Source organism: Petaurus breviceps, unplaced genomic scaffold (assembly GCF_028583685.1).
Source record: "Petaurus breviceps papuanus isolate PSGF00001 unplaced genomic scaffold, PetGlider_PUasm1.0 90644, whole genome shotgun sequence".
Classification (NCBI taxonomy): domain Eukaryota; kingdom Metazoa; phylum Chordata; class Mammalia; order Diprotodontia; family Petauridae; genus Petaurus; species Petaurus breviceps.
The window spans coordinates 5,252,340-5,274,984 of NW_027187298.1; the positions used below are offsets into that span (position 1 = coordinate 5,252,340).

The 22,645-nt window shown below is 39.9% G+C and overlaps 1 protein-coding gene and 2 pseudogenes across 1 annotated transcript; all 3 read right to left on the bottom strand.

Moving 5' to 3' along the window:
- Positions 1 to 4,723: 4,723 nt before the first annotated feature.
- LOC138143516 (mitoferrin-2-like) lies at positions 4,724 to 5,210 on the bottom strand (annotated as a pseudogene).
- Positions 5,211 to 5,251: 41 nt separating this feature from the next.
- LOC138143564 (mitoferrin-2 pseudogene) lies at positions 5,252 to 5,937 on the bottom strand (annotated as a pseudogene).
- Positions 5,938 to 6,386: 449 nt separating this feature from the next.
- CMPK2 (cytidine/uridine monophosphate kinase 2) lies at positions 6,387 to 22,050 on the bottom strand. Its single transcript, XM_069064778.1, has 5 exons — positions 21,294 to 22,050; positions 16,092 to 16,206; positions 15,670 to 15,871; positions 11,606 to 11,839; positions 6,387 to 8,902 (listed from the first exon to the last, which is right to left on the bottom strand). The coding sequence occupies exons 1-5, from the start codon at positions 22,008 to 22,010 to the stop codon at positions 8,779 to 8,781; spliced, it is 1,392 nt and encodes a 463-aa protein (XP_068920879.1). The 5' UTR covers positions 22,011 to 22,050; the 3' UTR covers positions 6,387 to 8,778.
- Between the last annotated feature and the right edge of the window lie 595 nt (positions 22,051 to 22,645).

Sequence of the window (22,645 nt, forward strand, 5' to 3'; positions counted from 1 at the left end):
ACATATTTCAGCTCATTTAATTGTCTTTCAAAACACATGCTATTCAGGCCTGGATACACTTTGCAAGCATAGCATGACTAGGGTAGAAATGATGGGTCACCCACCATCCTTGTTCTACCAGACGATAAAACCCTCTCAATTCTCAAGTGTCTCTCTCTCTCTTCTAAATGCTTACTGCTACTTTTACCTGTACATTTTTGCCACCCGCGAGTTCCTATTACTAGTCCTCTTTCAATAAGTGCTATTCATTCCTCTACATAGTCTTTCTATTGTATCCCACCCACCCCTCCCCCCCCAAAAAAAGATAAAGTATGTTGCATCTAGTAGGAGCTCAATAAATGCTTGTTAGTCAATAACTTGAGAAGCATCAGGGTGAGATAGAGTGAGAGGTAACCACATTTCTTAGATAATAAAGACACAGACCTGAAGAGGAACTTGAGATAACATTTGGTCTCTTCCTATTCCCAGTGTCAGCAACAATATTATGGACAAAACAAGGGAAAGGAAACCGTTTTCCACCATATTCACAATGCAGCTGAAGGTTAAGGTCATGGTAATACAGGAAAAAAAATTGATTACAAAAATGGCAATTCTAAGTGTGCTGTTTACAGAATTTATATATATATATATATATATATGTTCAAGGCATCACGCTGAGCCCTAAGAATACAAAGAAAGGCAAACATGTTTCTTGCCATCAAGGAGTCCACATTCTAATGGTGGAGACAATATGCAAATAACAGTGTATATACAAAATATACAGAGTAATTGGGCTAATCTTAGAGGGACAGAATCATCAATGCTATTTTCATGAAGTGGGTAGGGGGGTGCTAGAAAAACTTCTTGTAGCATTTGGCATTTGATCTGAGTCTCGAAGGAAGGCAGGTAGGCCAGGAGGCAGCAGTAAGGAGTGGAAACATCTTAGACATGGGGACTGCCTGGTGTGGAGTTGGAAAAGAGAGTATGCTACATGTGAGGAATTAAAGTATGTAAGTGTAGGTGAATCACAAAGTACATGGGTTGGAAGGAAAAGGAAATTGTAAAAAGACTGGAAAAATATGAAGGGGTAAGGTTTTTAGGAGCTTTAAGTGTGAAATAGAAACAATTCCATTTGGCAAGATAACAGCCTGAAGTGAAAAAGCATTGGACTAGGGAGACTTGGTTTTAGTCTTTGCTATGCATATCAACAAGCACCCCAGTGTCCCCAGGGTGGCTGCCAACACAGGTTCTTAGATCTGCTTTGTTAAAGGAAAGCAACTCAAAATTGGTTAACAATTTAATTACTTTAATCAGTCAAATATGTATCGCTTACCTAGTTAAGGGGGAAAAGGTCAGCACCCCGAACTTCAGAGTATACAGACAGAATTATCAAGACAGAGAAACAGATCAAGTAGACAGGTTTCCAAACTGTCCAAACATTACATCCATACCAAATCAACATCTGGGTTTTTCAAAGCTGGGGCCTCTCAACAACGGCTTCCCAGAGTCTCATCTTATCAAATCACAGAACACTTCTCAAAGTGAGCCCCAAAGCAAAGCCTCACATCAGGGACTATATAGCTTTCTCCTGGGTCAGAGAATGTAACCACCCTCTTGATCCACTGCCCAATCACACAGCATCAAGGTGTGGGCATTGCTGAAAACCAAGCCTCCTGCCACAGGCTCCATGTGGCCACATTCAGCCTATTAGGAGGCAGAGTATATTTTCAAATCAAGGAAGATTCTCAGAGTCTCTTAAGCCTATCAAAGGACCTAAGGGCAGGGAAGATCTTTAAATTTGCATTTCCATTACACTGTGTCACTCATCTGTTATTAGAGGTGGAAAGAAACGTATAGGTCATTTATTTCTACTCTATCATTTTTTTCAGGTGATTAAACTGAAGTCCAGGAATGGAAGACAGTAGCCCAAAGTTAAAACAGCTAGTGTATGGCAGAGCTGGGATTTGAACCTAGCTCTTTTCATTCCAAGACCAAAGTTCTTTCCCCTACATCATTCCCTATATTGCACCATAGGCAAATTTATATAAACTTCAGTATATTCATCTGTAAAACAGATATAATAACACTTAAACTTCAAGGAGATAATGCCTTACCGCCATAAAACACTATATAAATGTGAGTTATTATTGAGACCACTTAGTTTGTTCTTTTTTGGCAAATACAATGAGCATAAATGTATTTTAATTTTTACAGTTATTATTTGCCTATTATTTGTACATTATGTGTTCAATTCCTGCCTTAGATACTTACTAGCTACATGACCCTGGGCAAGTCAATTAATCTCTCTTGGTCTCAGTTTCCTGAGAAATAATAATAGTACATCCCTCACAAAGCTGTTGTGAGGTTCAAGTGAGGTAACATGTAAAACACTTTGCAAACCTGAAAGTCTTATATAAATGTCAGCTAGAGTTTTTTAATCCATTATTTCATTAACTTCATTACTCTATCTGGACATGAGAAATTCATAATTTCTGCCAATTTTTTGCCAATTGTGTCAAATTGCTTAGACTATATGCTCAAATTGACCTTGATTATCAATTATACCTTCGAACATAATCTTTCATTGCTGAGTTGATGCCATCTTGTTCTATGATATTGTAATATTAATGAAATGGGAAGATCTTCCCCACCCATTAATAGGCCTGGAGCCTGTGATCACATGGAGCTTGAGTTACATGGAGCCTGGGCACATGGCGACTATTGTGAGAGGAGCTTGCCCAAGGAGGAGAGAGAAAAAGACAGAGACAGACAGACAGACAGACAGACAGAGAAAGACAGAGGGAGAGAGAGAGAAGGAGAGAGAGAGAGAGAGAGAGAGAGAGAGAGAGAGAGAGAGAGAGAGAGAGAGAAGCAACTTGAGTGGGCAGAGGGAGGAACCTTATCTAAGGGAACTTGTTTTTGTGTAGAGGCCTGACAGAAAGAAGGCTTGGGATGTTGGCACTCTCTGGATTAGTGATGACTACCTTGCTAAATCTTACCTCCCGGTATCCTAATGATGTTCCATATAAATGTTCCAAATTTTGGTTTTGCCTTTGAGGGAGTTTATTATATTTTGCAAATTTACCCTGAAAATTGCATGCATATTCATATTGGCTACTATGGGTATTGCATTGGTGTTACAGATATTTTATATAACATATGCTTCCTATGACAGTGTGGACACAGCCTATATATCAGTGGAATCATTCCTCAGAAGGTACAGAGAAATCTCATGATTAAGCAATGGACTGAAAATCAGAGGATTTCGGGTTCAAATTTAGATTATGCTACTCACTTTCTTTGTGACTTTATACAAGTCTCATAACTTCTTTGGACTTGAGTTTCCTGGCCATAAAATAAGGGGAGGGGCGAAGGGTATGGAAATATGAGACTCTTTGTTCATCTGAAAAATGACAGGTTTGGATGTCATGACCTCAATGGCCCTTCCACTTCTAAATCTACTATCCTGTAATTCCTGCAGCTCCAAACCCTATGATATGCCATATGGAGAACAAATATACTTTTCTTAAATGGCAGTATTTACTTTAAAACTTTACCTTCTCCAAATATTGTTTAGACTTCAAAACCTAATTCAATTTGAAGTCCATTCTCTGTCTTTAAGGCCCATAAATTTCCACTTAAAAACGGTATAAAATATTTAAAGACTGTATCAATAACATACCACGAACTGGAAAAAGCTTTTCTTAGGACAGCCTATATTCATCTGAATATATCTATTTGGTTATCTTGACATATTTATTTGGTTATCTTGACAATAAAAAGGCATTAAAAGTTTAATTGTTTTTATATGCCATCATCTTAAACATGTCAAAATGCTTAAAGTAAACAAAGCAAGGAATATAATTAGGCATCCCATTAACAAAATACCCTCTTGCCATGTGTCAACAATTTCAAAGGAAATATGATTTCAATTAAAGAACATCAAATAGAAATATATAGACATAGATACACAAATTTCAAAATATAGAGGGGAAATCCCTGAAAATCCCTCAATTGAGAGTCAATGGATCTGGAATTAAATCTTGCCTCTACCACTTAATGACTGCATGATCTTGAGTAAATCATTTAACTTCTCTGAATCTCAGTTCCTTATCTGAAAAAAAGAAGAGATTGGATGAGATGGCCTCTCCAAGGTTCCTTCTAGTTCTAATTATATGATTCTATTTCCCAAGTTGATAGGTAGGCAGGTAAATGTTATATATCTGTGTGTATGTGTATGTTTTCATGTGTGTATATGTATGTATGCATGAATGCATGTATGTGTATATATACATACATATACACATTTGTATATAGACATATATATAGAATGCACATATCTATGTGTGCATTCATATGTGTGCTCACACAAAAATATGGTTAAATATATATGCACACATGTATTGTTTTTTTTTTAAAGAAGCCTCTTTATTTGGAACCAGGAGAAGGAACTCGACTTTTCACTCTATAATCTCAAGCAGGACACCTGTCCAAAGATGACGAATGAGAAGTTGTGGATGTTGTCATGCTGTGTGCAGCACTGCCTTTGCTCGGGGTAAGTTCTGCTGAGCAAGGAAAGGCAGGAGAGCTGCAACAGGTACTGGTAAGAAGTGGCACTGGCGCCGACACCCAGTCCTCAGAAAGGCCTTTTCCACCTCCCCTCCAACATGAACTGGAGGTGGTGATAGGGTAGAAGCAGGGTAGTACCAAGCCCTAGTATGATGCCGCCTCATTTTCCAGCTCTTCACTCCTCCTGGGGTTTGGTGATTAGGTATTTGAAGAACTCCTATACGGAACACGCAATGGCCGTGGGGGGAATCTGGTAAATGACTCTGGCCTGCACCCCTTGGAAGTAAGCGGTCACCCTGCCTACCTGGTATACCGTCCTGAAGGCACTAGCCATGCCTGTGATATGTCCACTAATATTTGAGTTCAAAGCCAAGGATTCCTGGGTGTTGAGAAGTGTTTTGCAAACGTCCAAAGGGGTAGTGAGAGCAGCAGCTACAGCTTCTGCACAGGCCCCAGAGATGACATAGGAGCTGGGCTCATACTGTCTGTGTGGATTAAAGTACTCTTGTAGGACTTTGTAGGTCATGAAGTGAATGGCTTGGAAAGGGATGTTCATGGTTAACTGGGTGGTGTAGCTGTGGTAATAGGCTCCAGCCCATTCATTCTGCCGCACTGCCCAAACAGTCTGTCACCCAATGGTACAGTAAGTTGTACATCTGCATCCTCTGTTCGACCACTAATGATGGCCGAAGAAGAAGGGAGGAGGGAACTGACCCAAGAGTGGTGTTGTCCAGGTTCAGATTCCCAAGCCTTCTGCTGGATTCCTGGCAATGTCATGGAATAATGTTGCTACACACCCTGCTGCACCATTGGCAATATGGCTATTGCCCCCGGGATGGATTACATCACTCAATGTCTTTTTTTAACTTTTCATAGCAGGCAAAATAAAGGGCATGGGCAGGTCCGGCACCCGTTGCAGTGATGTTCAGCCCAGCATGAGCATCCACAGGCCTTCGGTTCGCACAATTCTCGACAGGGCCTCCAACACATTTCGATATCGAGCAGCTGGGTCTGGCTGTAGGCTCTGCATTCGGGTCTTGACACAGTCAACGGGGTACATAACACAGTGCTCCAGGATCCCTGCCACGGCTCCCGCCACCATGTGGGTGGTGACAGTGGCTCTGGCGGGCAGCACCTACTAGTCCAGCTCCGGCTCCGGCTTTTGCCAGACAGGGGGCCTACAGTTGGTCCCACCGGTCCCCTGGCCCACGCCCCACTGCAGCCACCTGTCTAGCACTCTGACTCCCCGGGACTCCGCCTTGGCCTAGTCTTCAGCCCCCCCCGCCATGCTGCCAGCCCCCCCGCCCCTCCAGCTCCATCCACCCTGGCCAGCTGCAGCTCCCACCCCTGCCACCCCTGCAGCCACCTGCCCCCAGCTCCAGCACACATGTATTATAAAGAGGAAAAGAGATCTATGAAATAATGTTGGACTTGGATCTCAGTTCTATCTCTAAGCCTTAGGCAACACTCAGAAGTTTAATTTAGAGATAAGCTATCATCTGCATGAAGGGAAAGGAGTTTCCATACTAATTACATTACAGGTTTTTGAAGTCCTGAATATTTTTATAAATGAAAATAATAATTTTGTTCTTCAGTTGTTTTGGTCATGTCCAGTTATTTGTGACCCATTTTAGAGTTTTCTTGGCAAAGAAACTGGAGTGGTTTGTCAGTTCCTTCCTCAAAACGTTTTACAGATGAGGAAACTAAGGCAAACAGTGTTAAGTGACTGACATAAAATTATAAAATACTCAAGAAGAATTCCTGAAAAATCACATTTGTTAAACTACTTTGTTGAGCAAGATGAATTAAATCCATACTACAATGATTCACAACCACTATTTCATTAAGCTTGAATTTTAATTAATTTATCAGTATCACTACAGAGGGAAAAATTACATATGAACACCAGCATAAACAAAATGTTGAAATAGTTAAGTTAAATATTCTAATTTTAGTGCAAGAGATTTATGTTTTCAGTGCCACACTTTTTTGGGGGGCAGGGGAGAGAGGGCAGGAGAAGATCATCACTCAATAACAACAAGATTGAAAGGAAGTTTATAAAAGTCAACTATTCACAAATCATTGAATATTTCTAAAAACATCTATTATGTGCATAGTATTGTTTTATGACTTGCAATGTCCTTCTGATCAAGGAAATTAAAATCTACTATCATTAGAGACAAGACCTAGAAAAAGTTATATAGCCGCAATATTAAATAGCTTATACTATCAGAGGATTTAGTGCTAGAAGAGTTCTGCAATTTCTAGTCCAATCCCCTCATTTAAAGATTAAAAAACAAAACAAAACAAAAAACAAGTTGAGGCCCTAGAGATGGCAATGACTTGCTTAGGGATACATATATACATATACATACATACATATCCACACACATACACACATATACATATATATGTTAATATGCAGAGAAGGAATTTAAGTCCAAGTCTTCTGATTTCAGATCCAGGGACCTTCAATGTCATAATACACAATTAATGATGGGTTAAACATAGACAATAATGGCCATGAGTTCAAAGGTGAATCCAAGGGATGGATATATACACACATAAGTGTATGTATGCGCACACATATAGTGTCCATACATATGTCCACATATATATCTATATCCCTATATCTATTTAGATATCAATATGGATATGTCCAGGGGAGAAACTAGGGGAGGTGGTACTTGAGCTGAGCCATAATGGATGGGTAAGAAAGGTAGAATGTGGCATTGGAGGGTGGGAGAGATCAGCATTTCTGGCAAAGGGCCTGGAAAGAGCAGATATACAAATGCAGATGATGCAGATGCTTAGCAAACAGTAATAGGCAAGTGTTGAGCAGACTGCTCATGTCTGAGATTATAAGGAGGAACATGGATCCTAGGCTCAGAACTTGTCCTTTATTCTGAAGGCCCCTGGGAGATACTGAAGGGTTTTGTACATTTCTTAAAAATGCCCATGCTCATTTCTCAGAGCATTTTGCATTCAAGTCTTACCTTGTCAATTTTTAAATGCAAGTCCAGGGCCAGCCAAGATGTTCCAAAATTCACCTACAAGAACTATGCCCTTTGCTGCTTTCTCCCATGTATGGTCTACTGTCTTACCCGGTCAGGAGTCCTAAGCCTACTGGGCAAGGAAGCCATTCTTGATAGGAGATGGCACTAAACAGAAGGAGCTACTCTCAGGGGGGTCATCCAGTTGAAGAAACAGTCATCTTCACAGGCACATCCAAATAATGTCAGTGATTATAATACAGAGTCTGAGGGCTGGCAGAATACAACTATGCTCTCAATGAAGCAAAAGAAAACCCCCCAAAACAAACAAACAAACACAAATCTCTCAGGGCTGCTGCTACATGCCTGCTATCTCCCTGGAAAAGCAATGAGACTCAAAAGGATGCAAAAGGTGATAGAGGAGTGAAGTAATGAGTACTTGGGAGGACATGCAAGGTCATACAGACCTACTTTTTCAGGATTTGCTTTTAATAAAGAAGGTAAGAAAATAGTTCCAGGATTGTTTGGAGTTTGGAGTGGCAGTGTGTTCCAGGATTTTTTTTTAAATAAAGATAGGAATCCTTAATTGACTCCCTGCTGGAGAATCCATCATGACATCATGTAAGAGAGTATTTGGATAAAAGATAGGTTATAATGTAAGCATTATCCAGAGGAGAATGTTTTGGAATATATGTGTGTAGATTTATGTATGTACATATGTACAGACATATATGTGTATGTTTGTGTACACATTCATAAAATAGGATCACAGGATATAAAGTTGAAAGGCAACTTAGAGGATAGAGTGTTGGAAGCAATTTTCTCAGGGTCTCAGCAAGTAGGTAGCAGAGTCAAAATCCTGACCTAGGTTCTCTGACTACAAATGCAATGATCTTGTCATTACCTTGTGCCTGCCATATAGATCATAGGATCACAAGTCTAAAGCTTGAATGGACATCTGAGACCTAGTCCCAACCTTTCATTCTACAAATAAAGAAACTGAGGCCCAAGGTAGTAAAGTGACTTGCCCAAAGCCCCACAGGTAGTAAGTATTAGAGGCAGGATTTGAACCTAGGTCTTCTAGCCCCATGTTCATGTATATATGATACATATTAAGTTGTTCCTTTTCCTCCCACAGTAATTATCTAACAGGGATCTAGAAAAATAGTGGGATACATTCTGGGGTGAGGTTTATTAATGTATAATTAGGTAAAAATCTGTCACTTCCTAGGAGTGACTACAATGAGGTACAATATTTTTTAATTAAACCTAAAACAGTCTGGATGACTTCTGCTCTGTCTAAGTTGGCATCCACTGTGTAACATCCAGGATTCTCCATTCTCTGATAGGATATCTCCACCCTGAAAAGCAAAAAGGGAAAAGTGGGTAATCTAGACAAGACTGAATAGGGGTTGTTTTGACAAAGAAGTGGAAACCACACAATTCTGGGCTGCATTACATTCTGACTCACTTTTACAGCACTCTCTATACCAACTTACTTCAATAAAACATCTATTTCAGCACTTCAGAGATTCATAATTTTAATGGTCATAAAGCCCTTTCTGCCAATACAGGTCAGTATTGCTCTACGCTTTAATACAAAAGGTATATTCACATACACACATGTGTATGTATATATGTGCACCTATATGTAGAATCACACATGTGTACATATATGCACATCTGTATTAGTATATTTATACATATATGTTGTTGTTCAGTCACTTTTCAGGCATGTCTGACACTTCATGACCTCATTTGGGCTTTCTTGGAAAAGTACTGGAATGATTTGTCATTTCTTTCTCTAAATCACTTTGCAGATGAAGAAGCAGACGATTTTCTACATTCTCCTGTAGGGCACAGGCAACAGTCTGGTTCTAGTCATATGGGAGTAACATAAAAATCCTGGAATACTGAAGGTAGATCAATTTCAGTGATAATAATTCTTGTTTTCCCTCCTTGTTGTCTTGTCCCTCTTCATAGGATTTAGAGATAGATGAAAATTTAAAGAACCCCCACCCTTAAGTTTAATTCTCTATTTTACGGTTGTAGGAATATTTAAGGCAGTATGGTACAATGGAAAGTGTCCTGGATGTGGAGTCAGATCTGAGTGTGAATTCCAGTTCAGCTACATATTGATTCTGTGATCTGAAAAAAGTCATTCAAATTCTCTAGGCTTCATTTTCCTCACGTATAAAATGAATGGGTTGGCGTAGGTGGACTAGAATTCAGTTCTAGAACCATGTTTCTACATAACTGATGACATACAAAGAGCTTAAGTAACTTGCATAAATCCAAATTCCTACAATTCTTCAATGCCCCAGTTCTTTCCTATTAATGAAAAAGCACTGAATGAAAAGGATGTGCCAGGAACTGAGCAAAGCTCTGAAGATAAAAATACAGAAAGAAAGGCAATTTCTGCCAACAAGAAGTTTATATTCTAAAAAAGGGAAGATAACATATATTTGGGAGCGGTAGCCAGAAAAGTATATTTTAAACTGGAAAGTCACAGGAATGGTTAGTGGATCCATAGGACACCTGACTGACATAACCTTTCTAGTGGTACAGTGGATAGTGTTGGACATGGAGTCAGCAAAACAAGAGTTTAAATTCAGCCTCAGACATTATACTAGCTGTGTGACCCTGACCAAGTGACTAACTCAGTTTCCTCATCTGCATTCTGGACAAACTCTACTAGCAGCTATTTCCTTTCTCCAAGGGTTGTTGTGAAGATCATTTGAGATATATGTAAAGCCCTTTCAGCTAGCTCTAAGGAACTGGAGTGGTGTTTTAATTAGTATTCCCTGGAGGGTTGTAGGGTGGGGGAGAAAAACTTAAGATGCAGAAAGAGAAAGTGGGCCAAGCTGAAAAGCATCATCCTGGAGGATTTTGACTGGGTTAGTTATGCAGAACTCTCAGGGACCCAGGGCAGGCACTGGAAACTTCAGTAGGAGGCAGAGGGAATGTGGCATGAAGATATTTGGAGACTTGGGCTTCAGAATACTCTTGTACTTAATCATTTCTTTCTTGCACTCCAAGTGTGGTTTTGTGCTTCCCCCTTCTCTACACATTTCAGCTGAATTTTAGTACAGCAACATTCCTCAATAATAAAACACAAACACTTTGACCTCAACTTTGAAGCTGTCCATGATTGAGCTCCAGATCGCCTTTCTAGATTTATTTCAAATGACCCCATTCTGTGCACTCTGCGTTCCATACACACTATACTGGTAGCCACTTTCTGGGTTTCCTCATTCAATCTCTCACCTCAGTGCTTTCATACAAGTCATTGGCCCCCATTCCCAGAATACCTTTTCCCTTATCTGTTCCCCTTCTCAGAATATTTTTATTCAGTAATCAACTCAAGTATCCCACCTTCCTTGATACATCTTCTTCCGTCCGTTTTCCATCCATTACTTCTCCCTCTCTCACCAAATTACAATATATTTGCTTATTTGGGAATGTTGCATCTCAAGTAGAGTGTAATCTCCATGAGGGCAGTTACTATTTCATTCTCCCCATTTACAGTGCTTAGCCCAGTGCCTGGTTGATAGGAGATGTATCTAGGTAGTACAGTGAATAGTGATAGCCTAGAGTTAAGAAGACCTGAGTTCAAATTTGATCTCGGACACGTAATAGCTATGTGATCTTGAGCAAGTCACTTAACCTATGCCTGTCTCAGCTTGCTTATATGTAAAATGGAAATTGAAAAGCACTTATCTCCCAGAGTTGTGAGGATCAAATGAAATAATATTGGTAAAGTGCTTTGTAAACCTTAAAATGCTATGCGAATAACAATTATTATTATTATTATTATTATTATTATGTACTTAATAGAGATTTGTTGGAGTAAATTGTACTAAAGTAACTTGACTCTTGTAATAGTTGGACTATTTCATGTCTCCCCTCTCCTCTGCCTTTCCCTCTACCTGGCTTTTCTAGCCCATTAGCATCACTTTATCCTGATGAGTGAAGCTTCCAGAGACTCCTGACTTTGAGGGAATAGGTTTCTCCCATTCCTAGCTCCCAACCTCAATTGGTTATGCCATAGAATGAAGACATACTTTTCACGAAATAACTGGTTGATCTCCAGTTCAATTTCTTCCTTCGTTTTATGCACCCCACGTTCCTGGATCCGCTGTATCCTTGCTTCAGGATTCACAGTTAGCAGCAGTACAAGATCAGGTTTGAGCAAGTCCTCAGGCCACTGATACACAGGGTGATGAACGGGAGGTAGATACTGGGGAAGGCCACTTATCTCAGTGGCAATTGCATAAGCAGCTGTGCTGTGCCAGTACCTGCAAGGATACAAGAAGTCATGAGTTTCTTTTTACATGTAATATTTATGTAGCAAAGGCTAACCGGTCTTCTATGGAGAATAAGAACTGCACCTAGGGTGAAATACTGGACTAGATGGGAAACTTGAATAGATTATTTCCAAGGTCAGCATTTTTAATAGGAGAGAAGGATTCAAATCCCAACACTGATATTTATGAGCAATATGAACCTAGGTTATCATAGGATCAAAGAATTATAGTCAGAAGAGACCTTACAGATCACTACATGGACCCCATCCTTAATTTTACTGATGAAGAAACTAAGATCAACATAGATTGTGACTTATCCAAGTTCATTCAAGTAGTAAAGTAGCAAAACTAAGTTATAAATCTGAGTCTCTTCCCTCACACCATGACAAGGCATCCAATAACATATGCAAAGCCCTTTGTAATCATGAAGTACTAAGCACAAGTTATGATGACAAAAATGATGTCAATAGCTCACAATTTAGAGAACTCTAATGTTTAGAGAACATTTTACATAGTTTATCGATGATGATGATGATGATGATGCATATGACAGGAAAAGCTTAAGGGGAAACTAAACCACCTGGAATAGGTACTCCTAATGCCTGATTTTAATAAACTTTCATTTTAATCCTTTGGCAGGAACTTTTGGTTTAAAAATGGACATTTTTCAATTGTGAACCTTAACCACTTCTATGTGCAAGATTAATTTTGTCTTCCTTGTTTTTCGGCTAGGTCACGATGTCTTCCTCGATGTTGGAAGAACAAAATGGATTTCATTAGACTCTCTGAATAAGAACCCAAGCCGCATAGACAGTAACAGTAAGTACTTTGTCTTTTCATTTGACAAGGTGACCTTTTTTATCTCTTTAAAGAACTAAATTATCAATAAGTCAGAAGTCCAAAAAAGAAAACTGAACAGATTATTGAGTGAAAAACTTGGGGACCCATGCTGCCCAAAACATTCTCAGATACCACCAGAACAGATTAAAATGCAATTAGGAAATAGTTAACAAAATAAACAAAAATATATTTAAATAATGACAACATTACATGTTAAAGCAAAGTCAATATGTAGTCCACAAGGATCCTTATGTAGAGATTAGTGGCCCCCATTTCTATAGAGTTTACATCATTGACATAAAAGGTAGGATTTTAGTTGGGACTTGAAGGAAGCCAGGAGGCAGACATGAGGAGATAGAGTATTCTAAGAATGGGGGACAATGAAAACATTTGGAGTTGGAAGACGGAATCTGTTGTTTGAGCAACACTCATAGTCACTGAATCACAAGGCACACAGAAAGGTATAAGGTATGAGAAGACTGGAAAGGTGAAAGGATTTCAGATTATGAAGAACTCTGAACCCTAAACCAAGAATTTCCTACTTGATCCTGTAGGTAACACTTGAGTTTCTTGAGTAGAAAGGTGACATGTTCATACCTACACGTTAAGAAGATCACTTTGGCAGCTGAGTGGAGGATGGACTGAAGCGGGGAGAGACGTGGAAGGAAGACCAAACAAAAGGCAAAAGTCCAGGTGTGAGGAAACAATCACCTGCACCAGAAGGGTGGCAGTATAAGATGAGAAAAGGGGGAATATTCAAAAGAAGTTACAAAGGTAAAATCCAAAGGCCAAGACTACATATTAGATATAGGAGAGAAGAGAGACTGAAAGTTCAAGGATGATACCTAAGTTATGAACCTGGATAAATTGGATGGTGGTGGTGCCCTCAACAGGAATAAGGACGTTTGAAAAGGGAAAAGGTTTGGAGAGAAAGATAATGAGTTTGGATTTGGACATGTTGAGTTTTTAAGAAGTCTCTGAGACATCTAGTTCCAAATGTCCCATAGCTGGAGATGCAAGACTGAAAGATTAGCAGAGAAGTTAGGGCTAGATAAGCATTTTTATTTTTATTTTTTTTGCATTTTGGAGGGCAGTTGGGGTTAAGTGACTTGCCCAAGGTCACACGGCTAGTTTTTGTGTTAAGTGTCTGAGGCCATATTTGAACTCAGGTCCTCCTGACTCCAGGGCCGGTGCTCTATTCACTGTGCCAACTAGCTACCCCTAGATAAGCATTTTTGAGAATCATCAGTGTAGGGATGATAACTGAATCCATGAAAGCTGATGAGATCACCAAATGAAATAATATAGAGGGAGAAGATAAAAAGGCCCTGGACAGAAAGGGTGGGACACCCAAAGTTAGTAGGCATGACCTAGATGAAGATCTAGGAAAAGAGACTTAGGAGGAGGAGTCAGAATTGTAAAAGGATAAGCAGGAGAGAGTGGAATCACAAGAGAAGAGTGATTGTTTCAAAGGTTGCATAGTGGTCAAGAAGAATGTAGATTGAGAAAAGGCCATTAGGTTTGTCAATTAAGAGAACATTTGGAAATTTGGAGAAAGCAGTTTCAGTCTCAAAGTCCCATCTTCTTCAAGATGCCTCTCTTTAATCTTAGTGCCTTCCCTCTGAGATTACCCCTACCCCTAATTTATCCTGGATATATTTTGTTTGTATGTAGCTATTTGGATGCTGTCTCTCCCAATTAGACTAAAAACTCTTTTGAGCTCAGGGACTATATTTTTCCTTTCTTTGAATCCCCAGGCATATAAAAGATGCTTAACAAATACTAGCTGACTTTACTGACCACAGATGCCAAAGATATGCTGTAAAATAATACAATCTACATAATCTATATAATGTGCAATCTATATACAAGACAATATGCAATCTATATAAACCAGTCAACTGGGAAACTCTGGGGAATTGAGAATGGTATAATGAAGCCTAAAGCCTAATGGTACCTCATTCTTTTCCCAGCCTCAGTACCTTTTAGGAAAAGTAAAGTTTTCATTGATTGGGGCCTACTCAGATTAAATGTCTCCCTGAACAGCAAATTCTACATTACATCAAGAGTATGGGTTGTTAAAAGCTTATACTGTCAACCCTTAGGGTATAAAGGCAGCTAGGTAGAACAATGCATAGAGCAACCATAGCTGGAGTCAGAAAGATCTGATTTCAAATCCAGTCTCAGTTGTTTACTAGCTATGTGACCTTGGGTAAATTGCTCAAGCTCACTTTGACTCAGTTTCCTCATCTGTACAATGAAGATAATAATAGCATGTACTTCACAGGGTTGTTGTAAGGATCAAGAAAGATAACATTTATAAAGTGCTCTACAAACCTTAAAGCCCTATATAAATGCTAGCTGCTTTAATAGCATTATTATTTTGTATGGTGCTAAGAAGGACTTGAATTTAGGGATATAGAGATTGAACCTTAGTTCTGACAATCAGGAACTGTGTGAACTAGAATAACAGGTCATTTCACTTCACTGTAAACCTCAGTTTCCTTTATCTGTATAGTGGGAATAATAATTCATAGACTAAGAGTGGAATCAGACCTCAGAAGTCACTTAGTCAAAATCTCCCAATACTCCTTACTACTCCATGAACTCCTAAGACCTCACTGGGTTAAGTGGAGAGGGATTTATAAACCTGAAACTCCTATACACATGTGAACTGTATTTTTTATTTCATTAAAAATACTGCCCACTGGGGGCAGCTAGGTGGCTCAGTGAGTAAAAGCGCCGGCCCCGGAGTCAGGAGGACCCGAGTTCGGTTCTGGCCTCCGACACTTAACACCCACCCACACACACAAACACAAACAAACAAACAAACAAAAAACCAAAAACTAGCCGTGTAACCTTGGGCAAGTTACTTAACCCCAACTGCCCTCCAAAAGGCAAAAAAAAAAAAAATACTGCCCATAAACAAAAAATTATAAAAATAAAGAAGATATGTGATATAAATATACCTTTATACCTACCTGTCTATAATCACAGGAGCCTGGATAGATGCTTTAGCTATTTCAGAAGCAATGATATAGTTTCCCAAAGAGTAATATGCCCGCCTGATGATTGTTGGCTCATTATCAAATGTTTTTCTCCATTGGAGGACACAGGGTGGAGGTGACTTTAAGAAGACAGCATTCAGTGCTTTTGCAACTTTGTGGGTCACTGTAGTTTTGCCTGTATTTCATACACAAGACAAAAGAATGTCTTACTCATTAGGATCAGTCAAAGCACAAAAACTAAGATGGCCTATGTAATTTTTCATCCTTGCATCTATCCCCACAGCCTACTTATGGTGCCTTGCACAGAATTACTTAATGAGCGTTTGTTGAATTGAAAATTAACTCAAATTCCATAATTATTTTTCTGATTTATGAACAAAGAAATAGTATCTTACCAGTAGCATCCAAGCCCTCAATAACAATGACAGGGAACTTTCCCTTCTGGACATTCTTTGGGCATTTATCCACCAAATTAAGGACTTCTTGGACTTCAGGAATTAAAGATGCACACTGTAATGACAATTTTCATTCATGAATTCTCGAAACTCCTTTCTTGCAACATTCACATCAGATATATTTTAGATCTATGAGGACTGTATTGCTTAGACCTATGAAGACCAAGAGTATACGAGTGCTGATAAGCAAAACTGGTCCAACCCTTCTAGAAAACTGCGGGAATTACACCAAGAAAGTACCTAAAATGTTCATGTTCAGGGGCGGCCAGGTGGCTCAGCGAGGAAGAGCACCGGCACCAGTGTCGGGATGACCTGGATCAAATCTGGGCTCAGATACTCAGCACCACACCCAGAAATAACTGGCCGTGTAACCTTGAGCAAGTTACTTAACCCCGATTGCTTAAAAAAAAAAAAGTTCATGTTCTTGAATTCAGAGATTTCTTTGCTAGGCATTTACTTCAAAGAGATCAATGATACAAAAATAGTCCCATATACACTATTCAAATATTTGCCATAGTATTTTTTTCCAGAAGCAAAAAATTGTAAACAAAGCAGATATCCATAGATTGACAGTGGCTAAACAAACTGTGGAACATGGACATTTTTGAATACTTCATTAAGAAAAAAAGATGATGAATAAAGAGCAGGATGGGAAGAAATATGAAATGATATGGAGTGAAAAAGACCTAAGTAAATAATATGCACAATGACAATAGCAACATAACTGGAAATAACAACAAAATGACTGAAAATGAATAGTACAAAATTATAACTCCAAGGAAGAACTATGAGAAAAACCTCCCCTGACTTCTTCGCACAAGTAGGTGAAATCATGGGTCTGGAACACTGCTCTTTATTCATTATATTCAATATATTTTGCTATGTTGAGCTTTTTCACCTAATTTTTATTAAATAGATGAAGGATCTCTGGAAGGGAGAGAAAGGAGGGATATATTGGGAGATAGAAGAAGTAAAAATAAAAGATATTAATAAAATCTGTTTTTAAAGGTTTTAATAAATCTAATAATAAAATCTGTTTTTAAACCAATACTTTTAAAACATTAATACTTCAAAGAAAGGGCCCATACTTTATTCTATGTCCTTATATGCATGAACAGTATATATGGATGTTAGTAGTCAATTTGGAGAGTTATTATGGCCAAATAAATTTATCATTCAGAGGGCTACTTTCCTGTGATGATTTTTTCAACTGGCTAAGTATTCTCAGACAACAGACACAGGCTGCCCATTGGCAAAAACATTAACCTTCTCTCAAGCCCCTAAGAAAATCTCCCTTTGGGTATCAGGTTACCTCACCAACCTGGCATGCCTCTCTCATTCCTTAGACTGATTGATCAAGAGCTGTAAGGGATCTCAGAGGGCATCTAATCCATCCCCTTCATTTGAAAGACAGGAAAACTGAGGCACAGAGAGGTTAAGAGACATCCCAGGTCCCATGCGTAATAAATAAGATTTGAACTCAGGTCTTGAATCTCCAAGTTCATTCTCCTTAAGGGAGTAGGAGATAATCACTTAATATGATATTGAAAGTCCAACCTTTTTGCAACTCCTCTCAGATGTATTCTTCATCCCCTCCATCCTGTTTATGGAGAAGTAACTTTCATAGATTAAAAAGGGCAGTTTTACTCCATGGGCAATTCAACTCCTTTTCTTGGACTACAAGGTTCCATACTCAACCAGCCCCTTGGTCTAAATTGTCATGATACCTTTTAATAACCCTGGTTTGTCCACATGACTGCCCAACATGGATCTACTCCCAGACTTACTTCTTCCTGATCCAAATCTGGACCATCTTATATTCCTCCCATTCAATTTTATTCCTTTAGCAAAACAGACAAACCCAGCTCCCATCAATAATGACCACATCTTTGTGACTCTGGCTGTTGAAAGTTTTAGAAAAAAGCTTTTTCTGGAATGAATCAACAACTCCTGCTATTATTTTTATCAATTACTAGGCTTTCACCCTTGTGAGAAGAAAAGAGATTGAGAAAGATTTCAGCTTTGTAGGTTCCTCCTGTATAAAGGCTCCTCTCCCTCTCTTCCTTTTGTTTGTCTATCTTAACTTCTTTTTAGTACTGTTAAGGTCCATTTTTAAATAAATATTCTAGTCTTTTCTTTCAGCAATTATTATGAAACAAACCCAAACCAACATAAGAAACTTTAATTGTTAACAATGGAGTAATGGATAGAGTCCTGGATGGGTTCAGGATACTTGGTCAATGGTACTCACTGACTCTGTGGCTTGGGTAATTACTTCCCATCTGAAAAATAGGAACAACAGCGATTGCATTATCTACATGAGGAATAGAGCCTTTGAAAGGAAAACTGAGAATGTTCAACTGTGGGAACTCTCATTGATCAAATCTGTATCACCAAATGCATCAACTTTCCAGGAAGATCCTTAAAGAGGAAAAAGCCTACCTTGAAGCTTACTATCCCAAAACTAGGCAAAAAATATGGCTAGAATGGGGAAGTTGCTTCAATGTTCTCCAGACTTATTCTTCAACTTGAAATCGTTCTCCCTTTGGGGAGGGATATATTCCTCCTAAGGTTAGCACTGTCACCTTTCTCTCTAATGGAAACTGTTAATCCTTGAACACAAAGAAAGAACAACAACAGAAAATAAAACTACTGAAATCTCATATTTGTGTCACAGAAGAATCAGCATGGGATAGGCAAAAGATTGGTTAGTGGTTCTGCAGTCAGATCACCAGCATTCAAATCTCACAGTTCTCTTTCTTTCTATCTGTGCAACTCTGGGCAAGTTACTTAACATCTCTGGGACACAGTTTCCTCCTCTGCTAAATCAGGGGCTTAGATGAGATGATATTTAAGGTTATTTCCATTTCTAGATCCTTTGATGTTTTATTTAAATTGTATTTAACTACTGACCACCTATCTATTTGCATTTATTCTCTTTATATTTATTCAGTATATTTCCATATATATGTGTGTCTATACATACATATATATATACATGTATATTTGATTTTGGTTACCCTACCTGTAACTGATTCTGGCTTGGTAGATTTCACGCAGAAGGAGGTTATACTTTGGGAGAATTAGACCTCTTTGTTGGACACTGTTATGAGAAATGAGGGTTCTGGTTCATTCTTCGTATTTCTATCCCTAGGACCTAGCACAGTGTGGGCACATAATTTGTTGTTATTCAACAATGTGGGCACATAATTTATTGTTGTTGTTGTGTCCAACTCTTCATGACCCCTTTTGGGGTTTTCTTGGCAAAAATACTGGAGTGGTTTGACATTTTCTTCTCCAGCTCATTTTACAGATAAGGAAACTGAAGCAAACAGGGTTAAATGACTTGACTGATGTCACACAGCAAGTAAGTGTCTGAGGCTGGATTTGAACTCAGGTCCTCCTGACTCCAGGCCCAGTACTCTATCTACTGCACTGCCTAGCTACGACGCAGGCAATAATAGGCATTTAATAAATGTTTGCTTATTGATTAGTTGGTTGACTGTTAATGTAAGACTTTAGTTATATAAAATACTCTATATAAATTATCTCCTTTTGATCCTCACAAATGTCTCTGTCAGCTTATTACTTATTATTTACTTACAACATTTTACAGATAATTAACTGAAGCTCAAAAAAGTGAAATGAATTGACCAAGATCATCATAAGCACAAAGCATAGTTAATTGTGACCTATATTTGGTATACTCGCAAAACATTTGGTGACCAGTCAGTGTTGTAATCTATTATACTAAGTGTCTTGAGAGATGAATCTGGAGTTTCTCTTTCTTTCTCTTAATGCCATGATACCCAGAATAGTACCATGAATATTGTTATCATAACAGCAGAACATCTTTTTTCATGAACACCTTCCCATGCTACCTCTGCTCATTTCTCACAGTACCTCCATGATGGGAGTGTAGATGGAAGGAGAAGACTTTCAGCAAGTCATTTTTCCTCCATGGTCTTCAGTTTGGGGGATTGGATTAATTCATCTCTAAAGTTACATCCAGTACCATGTTTTTTTTACAAATCCCTGTGGTCCTTTGAGATTTCATTATCTCTTATATACAGAGGTCTTGGGACTGGCCTAAAGTCACAAAATCAATTACCACCACAGCACTGTTTAGAACCCAAGATTCCAGAATTCTCATTTCTCATAACAGTGGCCAACAAAGAGGTCTCATTCTCCCAAAGAATAAACTTCTTCTGCATGAAATCTACCAGGCCAGAATCAGTTACAGGTAGGGTAACCAAAATCAAAACTAAAACAAAAAAAAAAAATAGTAACAAGCAACCAGTTTCTGGGGGTAAAATATCAAATGACTGTCAAATATAGTTAGGGATAAATCTATTTAAGGTAGAAAGGGTACCAGATTTAGAGTCAGGGGGGCTGGTTTGGAATTCTACCTCTGCAACCTATTACTTGAATGATACTGGACAAACCTCTTTATCTCTTTGGGCCTCAATTTCTTCCTTCACAAAAAAGGGGGAGGGATGCTTGTTGACAAGTTTGTCTTACAAAGTCCTTATTACATCTAAATTTATTCTTTTATGACCTCTAGGGCAGATAGGAGGCAAAGTAGATAGAGTGTCAGGCCCTAAGTCAGGAAGACCTGAGTTCAACTCTGATCTCATATATTTTCCGGCTGTATGACCCTGAGCAAGTCACTTGCCTCAGTTTCCTCATCTGGAAAATGTGCTGGAGAAGGAAGTGGCAAACCACTCCAGGATCTCTACCAAGAAAACCCCAAATGAGATCACAGAATTGGATAAGACTGAATAACAGCAAGGATAATGACAACCTCTCCTGACCTAACTTTTCACACCTGTAAAATGAGGAGGCTGGATTAGATTATTTCTAGAAAACTGTAAAAAAGCAATGAATTTGACATCAGAGGTTCTACGTTTGAATTCCAAGGTTTGGAGTTCACAAACACCAATGTGACCTTGGAGAAGTCACTTAACCTTCTATGTTAAAAACAAACTTCCTTTACATATATAGAAACCTGTGTTACTTATATGTAAAATGAGAGGGTTTTTCTTATGGTCCCCTCCAGTTCTAAATTTTTGATGCCTTAAACCTTATTATATTTTTCCCCCATTTAGCACAGTCCATCCCAGGTTGATCCTGAATTCTTACCTCCTCAAAAATCTTTCGGGCATTTTCAACATTGGGAAACACCACAGAGATGGGCAGGTCTGGCACCATAGGGTGCAGCGGGGGCTCCACAGAGGGCACCACTCGGAACTTCAGTCGTTCATCTCCTGCTCCTCCGGGCAGCTCGCACAGACTCTGCCACAGCAGGCCACTGTGGTCAGAATCGAACATGCCCAAATGTGGGCGCGGGGCCTCACAGGCTGCCAGCAGACCCTCCAAAGTGTGCTGTATCTGCAGGCAGTCCTGGGGATCCCACAGAATGACGCCCTTCGCAGTGTTCCCCGGCGGTCTGTTAGGGGAGTAGGAGAGCAGGCGCCGCAGCTGGCACTTCTGGAAAGGGTCCTGGCTAAGTTGATTTAGCAGGTGGTGGTACAGGCGCGCAGCGCGGATCCGGCCCCTGCAGCCCGAGCCTGGGGCTACGGGCACGCACAGGGAGTAGCAGCGCCCCGGCGCGAGGAGGAACGTCTCTAGCCGGGGATCTCGGCGGGCCAAGGCGCGCCTGTCTGCGCTGTCACCGCTGTCATCGCTCAGGGTGAAATGAACCAGACCAGAGTCTGGCAGCTCCAAGACGAAGTGGTCCGGGTCCAGATTAGACGAGCACATAGCAGTGGCCTGACGACGGACAGCTGCTACCTGCGGCGGCCGCATCCTCTCCAAGAATCTGAGAATGAAGTCTCCCAAGCGAGGGACAAAAGCCATATCTAGGGGCCGCTGGCCCCGCCCCGAAGGGCGCGATCAGGAATAGGAAAGAGGAAACCGACCCAGAAACGAAACCAACATATAGAACTGGGGTTGGGGGATCGGCGGTGAAGGGGGTGGGGAGTGGGGGAGAGCGGGCAGGGCTCGCGAAGAAACGAAAGCTCGGAGGTGGGCGGGGGCTGGGCACAGCAAGGGCCGCGCGGTCAGCGCGGTGGCTGCAAAAGCCTCAGTCACCCTTTCCTTAGGACAGAGCAGTGAGAAAGGGGTGCGGGGGGTGTTAAGTGTTGCCTATTTGGTGCCTGACATAGAAACAAGTGCTGAAAACAGTGAAATCCAAGGACCTAGGCCTAGCTGGGTTGCCTGGAAGCCTGAGGTGGGTGGGGCTGGAGGATACTAATGTCTTCTATGCATCCCCATGGGGTGTTGCTTTGAGCAACTAGGCCCACACAGGTGAGATTTCTGGACCAGACTGCCTAAAAGCCTGTGATCTGGAGCTAAAAAGGCTGTTGTATCAGAACTACTATAAGAACTCAGATTCTCTGACTCCAAAGGTTACTTGTCATTGCACTATTACCATATGAATTTGGGAGTCAGCAAAAATGAGTTCACATAGTGGCCTTGCCACTTATTTCTAA

Bases quoted from the DNA above. Each gene is read 5' to 3' on its own strand.
- CMPK2 (XM_069064778.1), bottom strand. From the start codon at position 22,010: ATGGCTTTTGTCCCTCGCTTGGGAGACTTCATTCTCAGATTCTTGGAG. The intron at 16,207-21,293 runs GTAAGAATTCAG...TTGTCATTACAG, and splicing joins CCCGAAAGATTTTTGAGGAG to TGTGCATCTTTAATTCCTGA. The intron at 11,840-15,669 runs GTAGGTATAAAG...GTATCCTTGCAG, and splicing joins GCTCCTGTGATTATAGACAG to GTACTGGCACAGCACAGCTG.